At 42.7% G+C, this 18465-nt stretch overlaps 1 protein-coding gene across 1 annotated transcript in view; it reads left to right on the top strand.

Moving 5' to 3' along the window:
• lrrc49 (leucine rich repeat containing 49) overlaps positions 1–17479 on the top strand; it is a 37483-nt gene extending 20004 nt beyond the window's left edge. Inside the window, exons 12-18 of the mRNA XM_078258161.1 lie at positions 703–878; positions 1775–1870; positions 7309–7543; positions 11497–11682; positions 12814–12923; positions 15489–15642; positions 16666–17479. Coding sequence (XP_078114287.1) covers positions 703–878; positions 1775–1870; positions 7309–7543; positions 11497–11682; positions 12814–12923; positions 15489–15642; positions 16666–16881 — 1173 coding nt within the window. The 3' untranslated portion in view covers positions 16882–17479. The remainder of the gene's footprint in view (positions 1–702; positions 879–1774; positions 1871–7308; positions 7544–11496; positions 11683–12813; positions 12924–15488; positions 15643–16665) is intronic.
• Positions 17480–18465: the final 986 nt, after the last annotated feature.

Below are 18465 nucleotides of genomic sequence, written 5' to 3'. Positions count from 1 at the left end.
CTCTAAATGGTCTAAGATGTTCTGTCTTGCCCAGGCATCTCTTTTTTCAGTGTGTGTGTGTGTGTGTGTGTGTGTGTGTGTGTGTGTGTGTGTGTGTGTGTGTGTGTAAAAGTACATATTGATGGTGCTACTGCTGTGAATGTGCTGCAGTGGGGTCTTTTGCTGAGAGATGGTCTCTGTGTGGAACACATTGACTCCCAGTAAACTAACTCCTGTTACTCCCTGGTGTTAAGAAAATGTTAAATTGAATGTTGCAGCCAAGAGTTCGTAAGGGTGAAGGATTCACTATGAATAATACTGACTCACCACTGCATCGGGGAGTGGCACATTCCATAACTGAGCGTACCGAAACTACAGCTTGGCCAGAAAGGAACAATTGAAAGACAGCGAAGGAGCAGAAATCTTCTCTCTTGCAGGGTGGGGATGGCACTTTAACTGCTATAACAGCAGTTAAATCAAAAAGCTGCAGTACCAAGAGCAAATAAATTAGACCAACACATGCATATACAATTTCAGATTTAACTTTGAGGTGTAATATCTGCCAGTAAGGCCAGTAAGCAGTTTCCATACTTTATTTAGCAACATACCTAGTATATGCCCTCTGTGTTCTGCTTAAGAGAACTGACACTTGAAACCTTCTGTGTGTGTGTGTGTGTGTGTGTGTGTGTGTGTGTGTGTGTGTGTGTGTGTGTGTTCATCAAGGAGAAGCGGCGTCTGGCGATCCGTAATGCAGCGCAGCAGTGGGAGGGCGTCAGAGCCTGCCTGGAACTGCCACCCACAAATGGTGCTAAAGAAGAAGTCAGTCCAGAGAACAGCCCCGCCCACAGCCCCGCCCAGACCAATGGCCTTGCACAGGAACCATCTCCAGATGAACCCAGGTACACACAGAAAGAGAAAAGTGAAATTTCAAAAGAGAAATGTAGAGGAATCAGTAAAAAATTTATTATTATCTGACATTTTACAATCTCTTTACTGTTACATCTACCGTCCGTACTATATGTATACGGTAAGTCAACATGGCTAACACTATGACAGTCTAATTATTTAGACTTGGTTGGACTGTAAATAATGTAGCTCAGATGGGAATCTGTAAACATAAGGAATGAATGAATGTTGGGTTTAGATTCAAAGGGGTTTGATTTGATACACAGTAGTCATGAGTCTCCTCTCCTGACAGTTGGGAGGGGAAATCTGATCTCAGGCCTTGGTACTGATGTTGGGCATGGAATATCTGTTAAAAGGAGCAGTGTTCAGATAAAGAGCTGTTGGCCGACTCATCTTAGGTGCCCTGATCATTTGAAACTAGTTTCATGTTTGCAAATAGCTGGACAATTATGTGCGTACTGTCTGAATGGACACACAATAGCCAAGGTAGGTAGGTCAACAAGGTAGGAGAAGGAAGATTATGTTTAAAATGACAACCATAAAGAAACATCAAGATATAGGCTTTTACTTTGATTGACAGCTGAGATGAAGGAAAGGAAATGTGTCTTTTAACATACGATCCTGGGAGATAGAAGTGAGACTAGTATGTGCATTTTTTTGCATGTTAATCTTAATAATGTGTTGAGTATGATTTCATTTCTAATCCTCTACTATATGTTTGTAATTACAAAGCAGAGCGTGTTTAAAATTGATTTTAAAAAATGATTTCAAAACAACCCTCTAATCTGAGCATTGCTTTACAGGCTTGCTCCTCCTTCATCTGAAAGGGTTCTGAAAAGAATGGTATGCTCTGTTGCTGAGTTTGTTTGTTTTATTTTTTGTTTATCAGACGGGTAAGTCCAGGTTTAGGACCAGAGCGACCATCAGGGGGAACGGAGAGCAGACTTCGCACCAACAGCCGTCCAAACAGCCCACGAGATCCCAAGTAAGAAAAAAATGCATGTGTGTGTGTGTGTGTGTGTGTCTACACCCACCCTGACATATGCGTCCACAGAAAGTAAAAAATAAGCAGCCGCACGGAAAATACAGTAGTCTGCGGTCAGTAGATCAGTAGAGTTCTCTGTGTTGACCAGTAACTGTATGAGACACAAACAGATTTCACAATCTGATATTTTCTGTTGGAATCTATGATGATTTTGAGACAGATGTAGTGTAATATTGCGTAAAGGATCAGTTCACTCGAATTGCAAAGAAACACATGTTCCCTCGTGGAATCTAGCCCCGCAGAAAGTTTTTGTTTTATTTGGTTGATGCCCGACGAGGTGTCCATTGTCAGGAATTAATGAATGACCAGGAGGCCAAGCGTCCGACGCGGCGCTTCGCCGGAGCTTCGCCGGAGCTTCGCGGAGCTCTGTGAGTACATACGTGTCTAAGATGTCTGAAGAGAGTTTTCTTCTTCCACTGTTTATAACATAATGCTGGAAGCGCTCTAAATCAACAGTCTGTGCTAAGTTTATGTGACCGTAGGGCTCTGATATACTCTCCTGCGCAGAGTGAGATCCAGGTCTAGATGAGTTATGAGGGGGAGGGCTGAGATAAAAGTGGGGGCTGTGTTAAGGACTATTATTACATGTTTCAAAGAAGGCTTTTCCTTCCTGCATAAGGATATGAAAATGGCCCCCGAAGCGCAATCCCTCAGTGGCAATGGCTATCCTTTACAGGGTCCATTATAACTTCAGTCATGTGGATTAACAGGTTATGGTGATGAACAGGACTCAGGCAATCCAATCTACCACACTCGTTTCAGATGGGAGTTGTATCACTTTGGCTTGTATTGAATGACAAAATACCAAGGGCCTTTACAAACCCTGGCACGACCAATAACTTGAAAGATTAGCAAGATCTGTGACTAAAAGGTCAAAGGGTAAAATCTTTAAAATACCTGGGAATGTGTACAGTAGCTGGGAAATGTAACGGTAGTTTCGTTCAGCAGTGTGTGAATTTATTGAAGGGTTATAATGCCTTCACAGTGTAGCCCAGATTACCTCTGATAGCTGTTGAACTACTACTACTATGCTGATGGAAATTACGTCATCCTCCCCGATAGAGCATGAAGGGGAAAATGATGGATGAACTTGTCTCTGGTTTTTGAGGCCTGTGAATCAACACTCTTGCCTCTAATGCATGACATTGTGGATCAGGTCAATGGGGGTGTGAATTCCCAGAAATCCCAACAGCAGGAGGTGGTTTATTCATTTGCACCCTGAAGAGACAGTGAATGGTTTTGTTGCAGGTCATCCATAACCCTGCTACTCCAGAATCTCAACAGATTCTCGGTTTCCCATTCAGGTCAGGGTCTGGGCCTGGCACATCTACACATCTGGATCTGCTCAGTGACAGCCTGGGGAGCAGGGCTACCTCTTATGTGTGTTTCTTATTTGAGTAACAAACTGGGGACTGCCCTCTATTTCTTTAACTCCAAGCATGCTGATCACCTCAACTAGAGACAATTTAAGAGTAAAACACAACTTTAATTGATTAAGTTTAGAAAAGTCAGAACAATGTATATCATTTGACACACTATGACTTTTTTCTTATGATAAAATCTGTTTTAGTCTCCACGATTTCTATGTGTTTGCATTGTTAGATTTCTGAAAATTATGATTTTAATCAAGATGTCTATTGTTGCCAATCGCTATGATAAAGAAATTTTGTTATGTGTCACAAAGGGTTAAAAACTGTCAAATATAAAGTACACAACTACACTCCCTCAGAATGTCGTTAAATGACAAATATGGAAAAAAGATGACGATATGATGTCATCTCTGGTTTGCATTAGCAGCCTCAGTTTGGTGGCAAATTAGAATGACGTTGATGTGAATGTTGACGGCACATTCAACGTGATAGTGTCAGTGTTCCTATAATACTGTAAGTATATTAGTAGTATATTATGTAAGTTAGTTTGTGTCACTACCAACTTGTGACAGTGTGAACAATTTAGGATTTATATGACCTCATTTCCCCTGTGAGAAGGGATTAGGGGTGCATGGCAATGGAAGAGTTATTTCTCAGAAATCCAATAGTGGTGTTGATCACCGTGTGGGCAGATGGAAAGGCCTTTGTACTATTCATTCATTCATTTAAAAGAGAGTTGTGCTGAGACCCTGAAGAGGTGGTTTTGCAGGCACATATATGATTTGTCCCTACAATGGTGAGAAAGAAGTTAAACAGGCTTCTCAAATGAAACCTTAGATCCAAAACCACCACACACTGTAGAAACAAACTTTACAGTAGTAGTCTGCAGCACTTGGCACCCAGTACATCTGCACTGCACCACTAACTGCCACTTGAACCATTTGTTTTCACTTTTCAACTGTGAAATGATGAAATGCTCTTTTGAAATAACTGCTCAGAGAGTAATGTTTCATACCCATCACTCCCACACAGTATTTAGGCAATTGAAGACATGTGTATGCTACAAGCCATGTCTTTGGGGGGATTAAGTTGTTGAGAGACGATGGATGAATGTCCTTTTTAAAAACTTTGTAGTGGATTAAGTGAGATAGCCCTAATTGAATTAGATTCAGAGTCGAATAGGCTAGAGCAGGATCCATGTAATATGACGGACTCTTTATTTGGTCTACCCCACCTTGTTCGCTTCTTCTCTCAGCGTTAGTTGCTGGATTCATGTCACAAGGGGATTTGGGGCCACCTTGCAGCCTTTCAGCTGCCATTATGTGGGGAACAATATATGACACAGTGCTGAGTGTGTTGTTGGCACACTTCCAGGTGCACACAGAAGTTACGCTCATTCTTAACGTGACTTATCTACATGTTATGCTCCATCTCCTGCACTGCTCTCCCAACTCATCCTGATTTACTGCCTTTGGCAGTCTTACATCTTGGAGGCATGGCGTATCCTGATGATTAAATTGCTTTTTAGTGTCTGGCTCCTCCCCTTCTATTGCTGGCATTTGCCTTTGACTTTGCAATTCGAACATTTCTTCACTACTGGGTTTTAATGCTTTAAGTATTACACCTGCTCTCAGTTGATGCTCTTTCCGCTTGAATAACATTTATCTACTTATACCTGCTTTTGTAACTGCGCTCATTGCAAGAATCCCCTATTTTGAGGCCTTTTCACATCTGTCAATGCCCTTGTCAATTCTAGATGTTAGTAGTGTAACAAGGAACCAGAGTAGTACTGTAATTGACCTTATGGGTTGTTAAAGGGGCCCTCCTAAAGTTTTACAGATATGTGTTTTGTAATCGTGATCATCAGGGGAAAAAGCTTTCTATGCCTTCAGGGGATTTTTTTAGTAGGAGTTTAATGGTTGGCCACTGGGAAACAATTACAGCAAGAATGACTCTGCAACATTGTATCCATTTTTTTAATATATCCATGGTATCCCCCCATATTTTCCTATGATCATCTCTTACATTTGATTAAGAATGGCTTTCATACGGGGTGCATGGAGGGTCACCTGAGGTATCATGTAAGAGTGTCTGGATAGATATGACGATTGAGTGGGATATTCCCTGTCAGTCACTGGGTTATTGGTTCAGGCTGTATTACACGATTAATCCTGTTGTTGTTTTTACTGGCAAGTGTAATCTGTGGCTTTTTATGTTTTTAAAGCTGTAGCTCTCCCAAAGGGTATTCAAAACTAACTGAACTAATTAAAACTGACTGAACTCTAGGGCAGACTACGGCCTCAAAGAAAACTTTGAGTTCCATCACACTGTATACTTATATAGACACAAGCGGGCCACACAGAAAGTTTCCCAAAAGCAGCCCTGTGGGAAAACTTTGCCATCTCCTGTGGCACCTGGCCATTCACCTTCACAATTCCATCATCAGTCTTTTACACAAGAATGAATACGTTAAAGTGACTCAAGGCCAAAGTATCACCTACCGAGAACCTGCTGTCAATGTCTAGTCATGTTCCTCTTTTAGCATTTTACACATGTGATGTGGACTGGGGGAATATTCCACTATATACTGGTTAGCGTCTTTACTTTTCAACACAAACACTTAACACAAGTACTCAACTGTTGTTTCGAAATTTAAAAAAAACCTTTGGGTTTTGTACTCTTGGTGGGGAAAAAAGCAATTTGGAGATATTTTACAGTTAACAGGTTAATCGAGAAAATAATCTGCAGATGAATCGATAAGGATAACAATCGCTAATTGCAGCCCTAATCAACAGCATATTACTATGGTGCATCAGCCAAATAATTTGTATATGATTGGGTTGACCTTTATAAACTGTATGTAATAAACCAAAAGCTTTAACTTCATATTTTTATCTTTCAAAGCATTATATTTAAGGCCTTGTTAAAACAAATGTATTTGGATCTAGGACAAAAAAGAAAATTAAGAGAGAATACTTATGGTCTCATATTGCGAACATCGTATGTGCAGAGGCGGGGTTTTGTTTACACTAGAAAGTTGATCTCTGTCTCCATCACTCCTCTCTTCTCTTGTCTTTACCTGGACCTCCTTATTTTTTTGACCGAGACTCCAATCTACTGTAGCATACCTCTCATTTTGATTTAGGTCTTTAATTATCCATTTTAATTGTTTGTCTGATTTTCCAAATCTTTGATCCTCTTTTGGCTGCTCAGCTATGAGAGCAAACTGTTCCTTTCCTCCGGTGGAGAGGAGTCACCTCTGGGGGGGGGTCAGTCTTACTGAGCTGCAACAAAAGTGGCCTTTTATTTTTATTTTTTTTAAATGCTTCAGTTACAGTACAGCTCGATTTTGTTTCCTTATTTATGTACCCTCTCTGTCTACAGTATGTCTGCTATCCTTTTTGTTTTTCTGTCCCTGATTTTTACTCAAAAAAACTAAATTGGTCTCAACAAGAATCTTGGATTAGAGTTCTGTAATCAAAGGATTAGTTATCTAACCACTATGGCTTTCTGTTGCGGCAAGATTGGGAGGGTGTGAAATATGAATAGGGGTGATTAGTTTGTTGGCGGGCTGATCAGTGTTGAGTAGCGTGCAGCCAGTAGCCATCTGATGCCCTGCTATGCTGAAAAGTCCCTTGAGTGTCAGCATACCCAGAGGGCTCAGCACATGGGCTTGGGCAGGGAGAGATTATGTCTCCTTGAGACTCACCCAGATTCTCCACTCTCACGACTCTCTTATCAGGGAAGGGCACTTCAACTGTTGTATAGCAGAATAGAAAGCAATTAAACAAGACAAGTAGGACATTGACTAAACCGCTGCGTGTTCTGTAGCGATGTTGCTTTTTCCTTTTTTTAGCACAATGTTTGCCTTTTCAAACAAATGTGAGCAAAGCACTTTTGGCACAAATATATTCTTCAAGTTTCACAAGGCAACAAATTCTGTGCATTCAGCAAATCAAGACTGGTTTACAAAGTGTGTTTTTGTGTGCGTGTGTATATTTTTTGCAGGCTTGTGGAGGCAGGGAGCGGCAGTATTCAGAGCTTGTCCCTCTCTGACAGTCACCTGGCGGAGCTGGATGGAGACACGCTGCGTTTATTCGGAACCGGAGCCCTGGAGGCCCTGGAGAGGGGCTGGGGAGTTCAGACTGCTGGTGCTGTCACTGTAATAACCTTCCGCTACATCAACTTTGACGCCATTGTACCAACACTGCCGCGAATAAGGATCAAGTTCCCAAATCTATCGGTGAGGACACTAGACACATACCATAATGAGCCATGGCATAATTTTGACTTAAAGAAGAAACAAAAAGAGTGCATTTGTCATTTTACCTTCAGATGTGGTTGTAGTACATGCTGAGTGTCATTTAACACCAAACCGCCATGACATGACACAAAGAGGGAGGATTTTGGAAGGGGAGCCTGCCCTCTCACAGCCCAATAGTTCTTGTTTGTCATTATCTTTGGCCTTTAGCCACTGAACCAATATAAAAAAATCTAACATCATCTGACCATGGTTCCCACGGGACCTTGAAATCCTTTATTGTTTGTGAAAATAGACATAAATAGACATGGGTATATTTTTTTGCAAATATGTTTTACTCAAAGTAATACTCAAAATACTGAAAAAAGTGGGCTGGGATTACCTCTACATGGCTCTGATGACTAAAAGCCAGTCCAAGATTTACTCTCGTCTGGCAGCCTCTTGCTCGTTACTCTCTCCTTTTGTCTTCTGAGCTTCCTCCATCAAGGTCCTCTTCGGTCTCTTCGCCTCTGCCATGAAGTCCGTAGAGGCTGTTGAACCCGGTTCAGTTACGCACTGGCCCGGCTACACCAGCAACGCTCTCTGCCAGTCCTGGTAGCATGGCTAACTGAGCTTACTAGCTGACAGCAGCTATACAGTTATCAGCAGTTAGTTACTTGAGCAACAAGTAAAGCTTTCTGTCCATCAGGAAACTATGTAAATCACAGAGTCGGGCAGAGCAGCCGGAGGACATCAAAGGGATAAACAGATAACATTTGTCCTCCCTAAAATATGATCCAGTTTCACCCAAATCAGTGGTAGTGCCATAAAGCGTTGCATACTTCTCCCAGGTGATCCACAGGGCTTAAACTTCTCATGGCATGGTGCAGTTTTACATTTACACAATACTTAATTCAAAACATTGTACACATTTCCTCCAGGGCAGCATTTTAGGCTCACAAATGGTATCTTGCTTGAACCCCTGGATCCAACCCGCTCGCCAAAGTTACATAGTGGGACAACAGGTGTTTGGGGCGCGCAGTGGGAATGCAAGAGGCACCATTCTTCCTATTTAAAGTCAGTGTAGCATGATGTTGAAGTGGTTAATTTAATGTAAAATAGTTAGACGATTTTCTGTAAAGCATGCTAGTTCTCATTATAAAACTTCTCAGTCTTGTAACAGTTATTAACCATGATCGTGTCTTAAACTTTACCATGTTGGGTCCTTGAATTTGAGGGAATTAGGTCTGGAAAGTAATTGAAAAGTCCTTGAATTTGATGTTTAAGATGGTGTGGGAACCCTGTCTGACCTTGGCAGATAACCAAAGGTGCTGGATATCCAGTTGTGGTCGTTCTGAACATCCTGCACAAAAACATCCATCCATCCATCTTCATCCGCTTATCCGGTATCGGGTCGCGGGGGGAGCAGCTCCAGCAGGGGACCTTAAACTTCCCTTTCCCGAGCCACATTAACCAGTTCAGACTGGGGGATCCCGAGGCGTTCCCAGGCCAGGTTGGAGATGTAATCCCTCCACCTAGTCCTGGGTCTTCCCCTATGCCTCCTCCCAGCTGGACGTGCCTGGAACACCTCCCTAGGGAGGCGGCCAGGGGGCATCCTTACCAGATGCCCGAACCACCTCAACTGGCTCCTTTCGACGTGAAGGAGCAGCGGCTCTACTCCGAGCTCCTCACGGATGACTGAGCTTCTCACCCTATCTCTAAGGGAGACGCCAGCCACCCTCCTGAGGAAACCCATTTCGGCCGCTTGTACCCTGGATCTTGTTCTTTCGGTCATGACCCAGCCTTCATGACCATAGGTGAGGGTAGGAACGAAAATTGACCGGTAGATTGAGAGCTTTGCCTTCTGGCTCAGCTCTCCTTTTGTCACAATGGTGCGATAAATTGAATTCTGCCGATTCTCCGACCAATCTCCCGCTCCATTGTCCCCTCACTCGCGAACAAGACCCCAAGGTATTTAAACTCCTTCACTTGGGGTAAGGACTCATTCCCTACCTGGAGAAGGCACTCCATCGGTTTCCTGCTGAGAACCATGGCCTCAGATTTAGAGATGCTGATCCTCATCCCAGCCGCATTGTTCCTCTTCAACCCAAGGTTCGACTATTGGCCGAACCCTCCTTTCCAGCACCTTAGAGTAGACTTTACCGGGGAGGCTGAGAAGTGTGATACCCCTGTAATTGGCACACACCCTCTGGTCCCCCTTTTTAAACAGGGGAACCACCACCCCGGTCTGCCACTCCTTAGGCACCGTCCCAGACTTCCATGCAATGTTGAAGAGGCGTGTCAACCAAGACAACCCCTCCACACCCAGAGCTTTAAGCATTTCTGGACGGATCTCATCAATCCCTGGGGCTTTGCCACTGTGGAGTTTAACTACCTCAGCGACTTCCACCAGGGACATTGACGACAATCCCCCATCATCCTCCAGCTCTGGCTCTACCATAGAGGGCGTATTAGTCGGATTTAGGAGTTCCTCAAAGTGCTCCTTCCATCGCCCTATTACCTCCTCAGTTGAGGTCAACAGCATCCCATCCTTACTGTACACAGCTTGGATGGTTCACCGCTTCCCCCTCCTAAGGTGGGGAACGGTTTTCCAGAAGCACCTTGGTGCCGACCGAAAATCCTTCTCCATGTCTTCTCCGAACTTCTCCCACACCCACTGCTTTGCCTCTTTCACGGCAGAGGCTGCAGCCCTTCGGGCCCTTCGGTACCTTGCAACTGCCTCCAGAGTCCTCTGGGATAACATATCCCGGAAAGACTCCTTCAGTCGGACGGCTTCCCTGTCCACCATGGTGTTCAAGGGTTACCGCCCCTTGAGGTACCTAAGACCCTAAGACCACAGCTCCCCGCCGCAGCTTCAGCAATGGAAACTTTGAACATTGTCCACTCAGGTTCAATGCCCCCAGCCTCCACAGGGATGCACAACGTTCCCAATTTACCCGCACTACCCGTTTGGGCTTACCAGGTCTGTCCAGAGTCTTCCCCCACCCCCTGACCCAACTCACCACCAGATGGTGATCGGTTGACAGCTCCGCCCCTCTCTTCACCCGAGTGTCCAAAACATACGGCCTCAGATCAGATGAAACGATTATGAAATCGATCATTGACCTTCGGCCTAGGGTGCTTTGGTTCCAGGTACACTTATGAGCATCCCTATGTTCGAACATGGTGTTTGTTATAGACAATCCATGACTAGCACAGAAGTCCAACAACAGACAACCACTCTGGTTTAGATCAGGGAGGCCGTTCCTCCCAATCACGCCTCTCCATGTATCTCCATCATTACCCACGTGTGCGTTGAAGTCCCCCAGCAGAACTATGGCGCTCAGCCGGGGGCTTGTGAGTATCCCCACACCCGCCCAGCACCTCACACCCTGGGCAACTCCGGAGAAGAAAAGAGTCCAACCCCTATCCAGGAGTATGGTCCCAGAACCGACTGGTAGCGCTCCACCTCCCGCACAAGTTCCGGCTCCTTCCCCCACAGAGAGGTGACATTCCACGTCCCCAGAGCCAGCCTCTGCCGCCCGGGTCTGGTCTGTCGAGGCCCCTGACCTTCACTGCCACCCATGTGGCACAAAAACATCCAATTTCTTATTGGTTCTTTTGTGGCAGAACTACTCCCAACCTAATTTGTCATATTTGTAAAATTGTGTGAGTAATGCGGTAAAGAGAGCAATGGTTGAAATAAACCTGTTTTAAGCAACTTTTAAGAAGGCTATATTCTTTATATTAAATATACTGAACAAAACACTTTGTTCATGTAACATACAGTATAATAAGGTGCATATTTTTATCCAAAGCACCTTACAGTTTCCTGAAAAGCATATATTTTTCAAATCGATTTCTCCAAGAGGAATAAAACTAAGTGAGGCATGAACAAATATACAGTTGCTATATAATTCTACATCTCTGAAACCAACATGTTACTCTTTCTGCAGCACCTGATCTTCTTGGAAACCAACATCAGCCGTCTGCCCCAGCTGGCTGCCTTGACTCAGGTGAGGCGTCTAGACCAGCTGACCATCCACCCAGAAGGCAACCCAGTGGTCAGTCTGGCTCTGTGGCGCTCCTTCCTCATCTACCGCCTCCACCATTTCAACCTGCAGAAGATCAACGCCCAGGAGGTACAGTGTTTAATGCATTCCTCCTGCCGCATTTTAAAGACACAAATATAGTAACCAATTTGAACAACAAATTTGAAGGTTAAAGAAATAGTTTGACTTTTTGCGAACTACACTTGGCTTTCTGCTGGAGAGTTAGATTGATATCACTTTCATTTCTTCCCGTTAAATGTAAGGCTTCTAGACTTCGAGCAGCTGGTTAGCCTAGCTTAGCTCATGGACCTAGCCTGGCTTTGTCTAGCACCTCCAAGGATCACTCATTTACACTTTATATCTTGTTTGTATCATATCTATACAAAATTCTCAAAAACTCATCTCATCTAACTCCCTGCCAGAAAGCAAATAAGCCTATTTCTCAAAATATCAAACTTTTCCCTTACATTTAAAGGAAGGTTGGGCAGCCTGTGGTTCTCACCACTGCTTTTCTACTCACGTCTCATACCGACACACACACACACACACACACACACACACACACACACACACACACAGACAGGTTAAAGTTATGCATTCACACTTAATGTAGGCATCTTTCTGCAGAGATGTGTGTTTATTTGTGCCTTAGAACGTAACCACCCTGAAACAATCAGAAAGCAACATTTTATTCTTCTGATTCACTGCTTAGTTCGGCGCTCCCTCTCTTCAGTCACTCTCAAGTTCGCCCGACCACCGCTGCGCTCTCTCTCTCTCTCTCTCTCTCTCTCTCTCTCTCTCTCTCTGGCTATTGAGCCGAGGACTTTAAACACTGTGTTTACAAACAGTAAGCGCTATTGACTGCATATTATACCTTTAAATTATGGGCCCATGTCTCCTTGATTGATCTCATGTACTTCTAAATTAGAACTCTGTAAAGACTTTGTTTGATTAATGATTTTTATTTTATATTATACCTGCTGTTTCTTTTTTCTTACCTTGTTTTCATTGTGTTAGTTTTAATGTTTCATCCCAAACAGCGTCTGTTAAATGTTCTTAGATATAACACAGTACAGAGTTGTACTTTTGTGCTGGGACTGTAACTTTTGACTCAGTGACAAAGCTGTAACTCTTACATCTGTGTTTTCAGAGTTTACAGATACACATGAAGTTACCAATCAATCAAGTATCTCCTGTTGTGTGCTTGTCCGTCTACCTTAGGTCACCATGAATGATGTGATCGCTGCAGTGCGTGTCTTTGGGACACTGGGTCATATAGCAGCCACCGAAACTCCACGTTGCCGGCTCCTCCTGCTACTAGAGGAATCCAGGTGAGAACTTGATATCAGGCAATTAACCACAACATAACATTAGCTAGAATTAATTGACAGGTGTGTGCTGTGTCCTGGACTGTGTATGTTGTTCGTTTGAATATGTCAAGAATGTATGATTCTTACATGTGCATATGTGTGAGTTACAGCTTGCGAGCAGGCTAATGTACATGCATGTGCATGCCTGTTCTGTGTGTATTTTGCCTCTATACATTTGTGTGTGTGTGTGTGTGTGTGTGAGAGAGAGACAGCAAGACAGAGCCTGGCACAGAGGAGCCAGGGGAATTAGACTATGTGTCTCTGGGTAAGGATGGGTTCTTGGCACTTCGACACAAACATTCTTCTCTCTCCCCAGCCAAAAGCTCTCGAGGTCCGTCACTCGTGGTTAATGAAAAAACATCTTCGCAAAGCAAAAATCTGCTGAATTTTGTCACGCACAGGAGCGTTTTTGAATGGTTCTCATTATCTGGTTGGTTATGGGCAGCCTAAAAGGTCAAAAGCAAACATAGTATTACTGTTCTCCCAAAGATTTAACTATTGCCTGGTCGAATCATTGACTGGTTAAGGAAACTGTATTACATGTGATCCCTCTAAATAACCTCGATTTTGATGACATAATAAAGGAAATTTAATTTCTTTGAGTTATACAGTTAGAAGTTGAAGACAGTGACAATGAAATATAAACAAAGCGTATTGAGCAATGAGCTGCCTCAGTGTCCTCAGTTGCCCTTTCAGAGTCTGAAATGAACTATGCAAGTAAACTTTAGGACAACTGTCTCTCGGCTTGATCTCACCATGGTTCATACACTGTTATGGATAGATAATAATAGTGACTGTGGATACATAATATACAACAGCCCAGGGCTGAAGATTATATTTGCATCAGCACTGAAATCTTAATCACTCCATGCAGTCATTAGCCCTTAAGTCAACATAGTATCTATTTGTTTTACTAAATGCTGTTAGATTTGTCTTTGTATCTACCAAAACCTTCCTGCTGTAGACTGTGTGTGAAATAAAGTGGGTCTTGGATGTTATTTTACATGTAGCTGTGAATAAAGACTTTGCTCATGTAAATGTGCATCATAGGGGTTCTTGTCAAGAATCACTGTAACCTACACATCCTTATGGAATCCCATTTCACTAAATACTTTCAAATATCATTTTAGTAGACTGGACTATACAGTATCTTGCAGCACAAAGAACATTAACTGTATTGCCTTGTTAACACATGTAGCACCCCAAGTAAGATAAAATGTCTCCAAAAAAATCTGTTTGACCCAGATGTGACACTGTTTATGTTGCATCTAATCATTAGCTATTAGATTTGGATTACAGTTTGTCTTGGACACATGCTTCTGTAAAATGGACCATTTGGCCAGGTTTTTCCAAGACAAATTGTTTGAAGGGCAAACAGTTATCACTACTGTTCTCTGTTGAACAAGGCTTTTTGCAGTCATCACTAGCAAGGGTATACACTAGTTGCTACCAAAAATAACACATATCCTACAATTCATCACATCATAAGGTCCCTCTGTTATAGTTTGTGGTTCTTTTGCTTTCATTGGCTGTTTATTTATAATTCTGCACTGTGCAGACGTTCTAGTAAAGTGAAAGAAAGGCCTTAAACATTTTCTTTTATTAGAAAACGTTTGTAAGGACAACAATTCCATGTATTGCTTGTCAGTGTTGTTTGATTTCAACCTCAGTTGACCCTTGAACTTTGTTGAGAACGAGCAGAGTTCACTTCTTGGAATTAACACATTTCATCACTAGGGGTCCCGCTAAAGGGAAAATATTAAGGAAAAACTGTTTTAACATGGAAGTGAATGCATCCACTATAATACTAAAGGCTGTTGTTGCATACAAAGCCTTTTATCTTACAAAACGCAACAATATTTCACAATACATTTAAATAGATTTCAATAGCTGTGTTTGTAAAACTTCAATCAGCAACTAAATTATCATGTTAACTTTTAGCTCAAAACCCAACATGTAAAAATTCTCTACAAGTAGTGTTACAATGTTTCACACAATTGACTGAGTTGATCTTTGTTACAGTCCTATCATAACTGCTGTTCTCTCAAGAGATGTTTACACTCTATTAAGAAATACACACAAATACACACACACACACACACACACACACACACACACACACACACACACACACACACACACACACACACATCGTATATGGAATATTTGCCTCCAGCCTCCACTGAAAAGACTATTTCAGCATCCTGGCACTGGCCTGTGGAACATGTTGGTGCAGTCGTGTAACACATGAGATTTCGTACTGATAGACAGCAACATTTGATGTAGTTTACATCACTTTTAGAGTGAGTGAAATTAAAACACCGACATTTATGGGAAAGCTATTCAAATGTAAAAAATATTACCATTTTTTTGCGTGACAGTTTGACTCACTGAGGTGAGACATTTTATTTGACGGACACAAGAACACACCTTTATTACCTTGGTGTCACTCACTTTCTGCCACTGTTTCTCCCCAGGTGTCTCTTCACTCTGTGTCTAACTCATTCTTCTCTCTTCACCCTGAAGGAAGCGTCAGCTGCAATTCCTGTTAGAGGGACGTGGCAGGCGGGCGGGACTGAGTCCGGAGGAGCTGCGAGATAATGGGAAGCTCCTGGGAGAAGGCCTGAGCAGGGCGCTGTTCAACTACCCAAGCAGAGACTGCAGTGCAGAGAGCCCTGAGGTCAGCTCTTAACATGTATTTTTTTGGCCTAGTGGTTTGAGATACTGCAATAACTCTTGAATGTGACTGAAAAGTTAGTAAAAGCTAGTTTGAGTTACCACATCAATCCATTTGTCTACCAACAGCCAACTGGGTTATGGAGTCACATACCTAACCCCACTATATGTCAGCCTACATCTCTTTAACCAAAACCAAAAATCAGTTCAACCAATAAAATGGATTTGATCTTGCAGTAAATCTGTGTGAGGTTTAAAAATTGCTTTACCAAACTCACAAGTATTTCGATGTAAAAGGCATCAATATTTTAATGCCGTTATAAATCTAGCACACCGTCAGACAGAATCAACACTCGCCATCCACCCTGTATAATTGGTGTGTGAGTGCATGCATGTAACAGAAGTTATTATGTGGGCACCTGCAATCACAGATGTTTTGCTGAATGCACCATTGCAACACCAACATCTGATTTTACTTTCTATACTATTGTCGTTTAAAACCATGCTGTGCTCCAAGTCCCAAACATAACTCAATCTTTATTTCCACTGCAATAAATAAATAAATAGGGTTTAGAATAATGGAAGGTTAATTCTATCAACAAACAACACCAAAAATTTAAAGCAGCACAAATGCAGTCATAATACAATTACAACCACCCTTCCAGTGGGTGTGGAGTGGCACATTTTAGATTGTGTTTGTGTAGATCAGGCACCATTACTTTTCTGCCTTGTGTTCAGATCGCCCACTTTGATAACCTGCATCCACCAAGGAGTGGATGCACATTTTCTCCTGGTACAGATTTAAAAGAAATACATCAAAGTACAACTTTTAATTCAATCAATTGATTCATTTTAATGTATGATACATCTAATGAGTGAGCTTTTTTAAAACCTAGATCCAAATTTTTTTTTGTCAATCATAATACCTAGTATGCAAGCTTTACCCCTTCCTCCTATGATTTTCCTGCCACTGCACCTCACCTTAATGTACTCAACAGGACTGATAATTCTCTTCTTTTCCTCACAGGAGGGCACTGTGGAGTCATCGGAACGTGCTGCCATGATAGAGCAGTACCTGCAGGAGTTGGTCCAAAGGGCGTCAGACACCAATCTGAAGGGTGAGGCACTACACAAGCTCTGGCCCTCCATGTTTGCTGAGATGGTGAGGGACTGTGTGTTGGAGATGAGGGACCGAGCAGCCTTCCGCCAAGCCAGCCTTGCGAGGCTCTCTGAGACCAAGTGAAGTCGTTCACTCTTAGACTACACGCACACAAACACACGTGGACATAGGTTTACCTGGCGCCCACAGGGCTTCATCTCAAACTCCATTCACATAATCACTCAGTGACTTATCATCACTGACTATCAGTTATTAAAATCGTTGGAAACTAAGATCTGAAATCCCCCAGTGTGTGGGACACTCTTTAAGATGGCTGTAGACTTTTTTTAAAGAAGTTATCATGACAAATCCGCCTTGATTGAATGTAGATTTTCACTGAAAACACACTGTTAGATTCATCAATGCTTGGAGCTGTAACATACTTGAAAAACGTTAAAGGAACTTATTGACTCCCAGTGCATTGTGGTCCCTACGGAGCATACTCTGCACTTTTAAAGCTTTCTGAATGACCCCTCTTCACGGTTAATGTTATCAGCTGAAAATAGCCGGTGTCTCTTTTGTTGAGACTAGAATGATTTTTCTGTGTCTTAAATAATGTTTCACGCATCATTCTCTCACTTGCTCCTGTCTGACGTAAAAAGACGGGCACAAACAAGGACAATGACTTTTCTTTGTTTACCACTGATTTTCTGTATTGTACTTAGTATTAAACAATTCTGTATTAACACTCAGTTTGTGTACATGGTTTGCATGGTTGTTCTTCATGGAAATCTGTAATGGCATCAAATGGGTTCAGATCAGCTGTTTTGCTTGGTGTAAGTGTTCACCTGTGTCTACCTCTAAAATACATCAATGCTCACAGTCATCTCTTAGACTTGACCATCACCTTGAAGTCAGCATTATCAACACCTCATGCATGCATGCGCATGTGTGTGTGTGTGTGTGTGTGTGTGTGTGTGTGTGTGTGCGCGCGGTAGCAGATCCAGGAATCATGAAGGGTCCTCTGGGTAGTGTGAACTCAGACTGGAATGTCCCTGAAGGCATAGAGGCTTCACCAGTTTATCACCACCTGTTCCTGTTCCCTTCACTCAAACCGTTACGCAAAGAATTTTTTAACCCTTATTTAATCAGGCATGACGGCGGAAAACACAGCACCAGCCTGAAGGAGCAACTGCAGGGGGAGGGAGTGTCAAACAGCATCACACACACAGATCAAGGAGTTGACTGGCACTGCTGTTCAATGTCATCCACTCCACTGGACTTCAAGGCCTTGTTAACAGGTTAAAGAAGAGACTTGAAGAAGACAAGAAGTCAGGTTGTATATTACACGAGTTTGTCTCCTTCCAGCGTTGGATTGTTTTCTGGTTTTAAAAAGGGGTGAAAGAATGATTATATAGGGTATTTCACACTGATCCTTAAGGTCTCCTAATAGGGTATGTAACATTGGTTGGGCTGAAAATGTCCCAGGTGCTATTCTATGGGCCCTTGTGCATCCCTGTGGAATGTCTTTATTTGGAACGACAGCTTTTCTTCCAAATATGGTATGCTCATGAATATTTAGATGAGCTGCGCGCTGATTGGTTGAGCGAACCACATACACATACATTGGAGACGAGACAGCAGGTCTCATATTTCAGACACTGCAACGTTCTACATTGTCTGCTATTTCGTTATTAAATTCACTTATGAGACTTTGTTATGCGAGAA

This window comes from Sander vitreus, chromosome 1 (assembly GCF_031162955.1).
Source record: "Sander vitreus isolate 19-12246 chromosome 1, sanVit1, whole genome shotgun sequence".
NCBI classification, from domain to species: Eukaryota; Metazoa; Chordata; class Actinopteri; order Perciformes; family Percidae; genus Sander; species Sander vitreus.
Note: the sequence above shows the minus strand (reverse complement) of the source record. Positions and strands in the feature narration are given on the sequence as shown.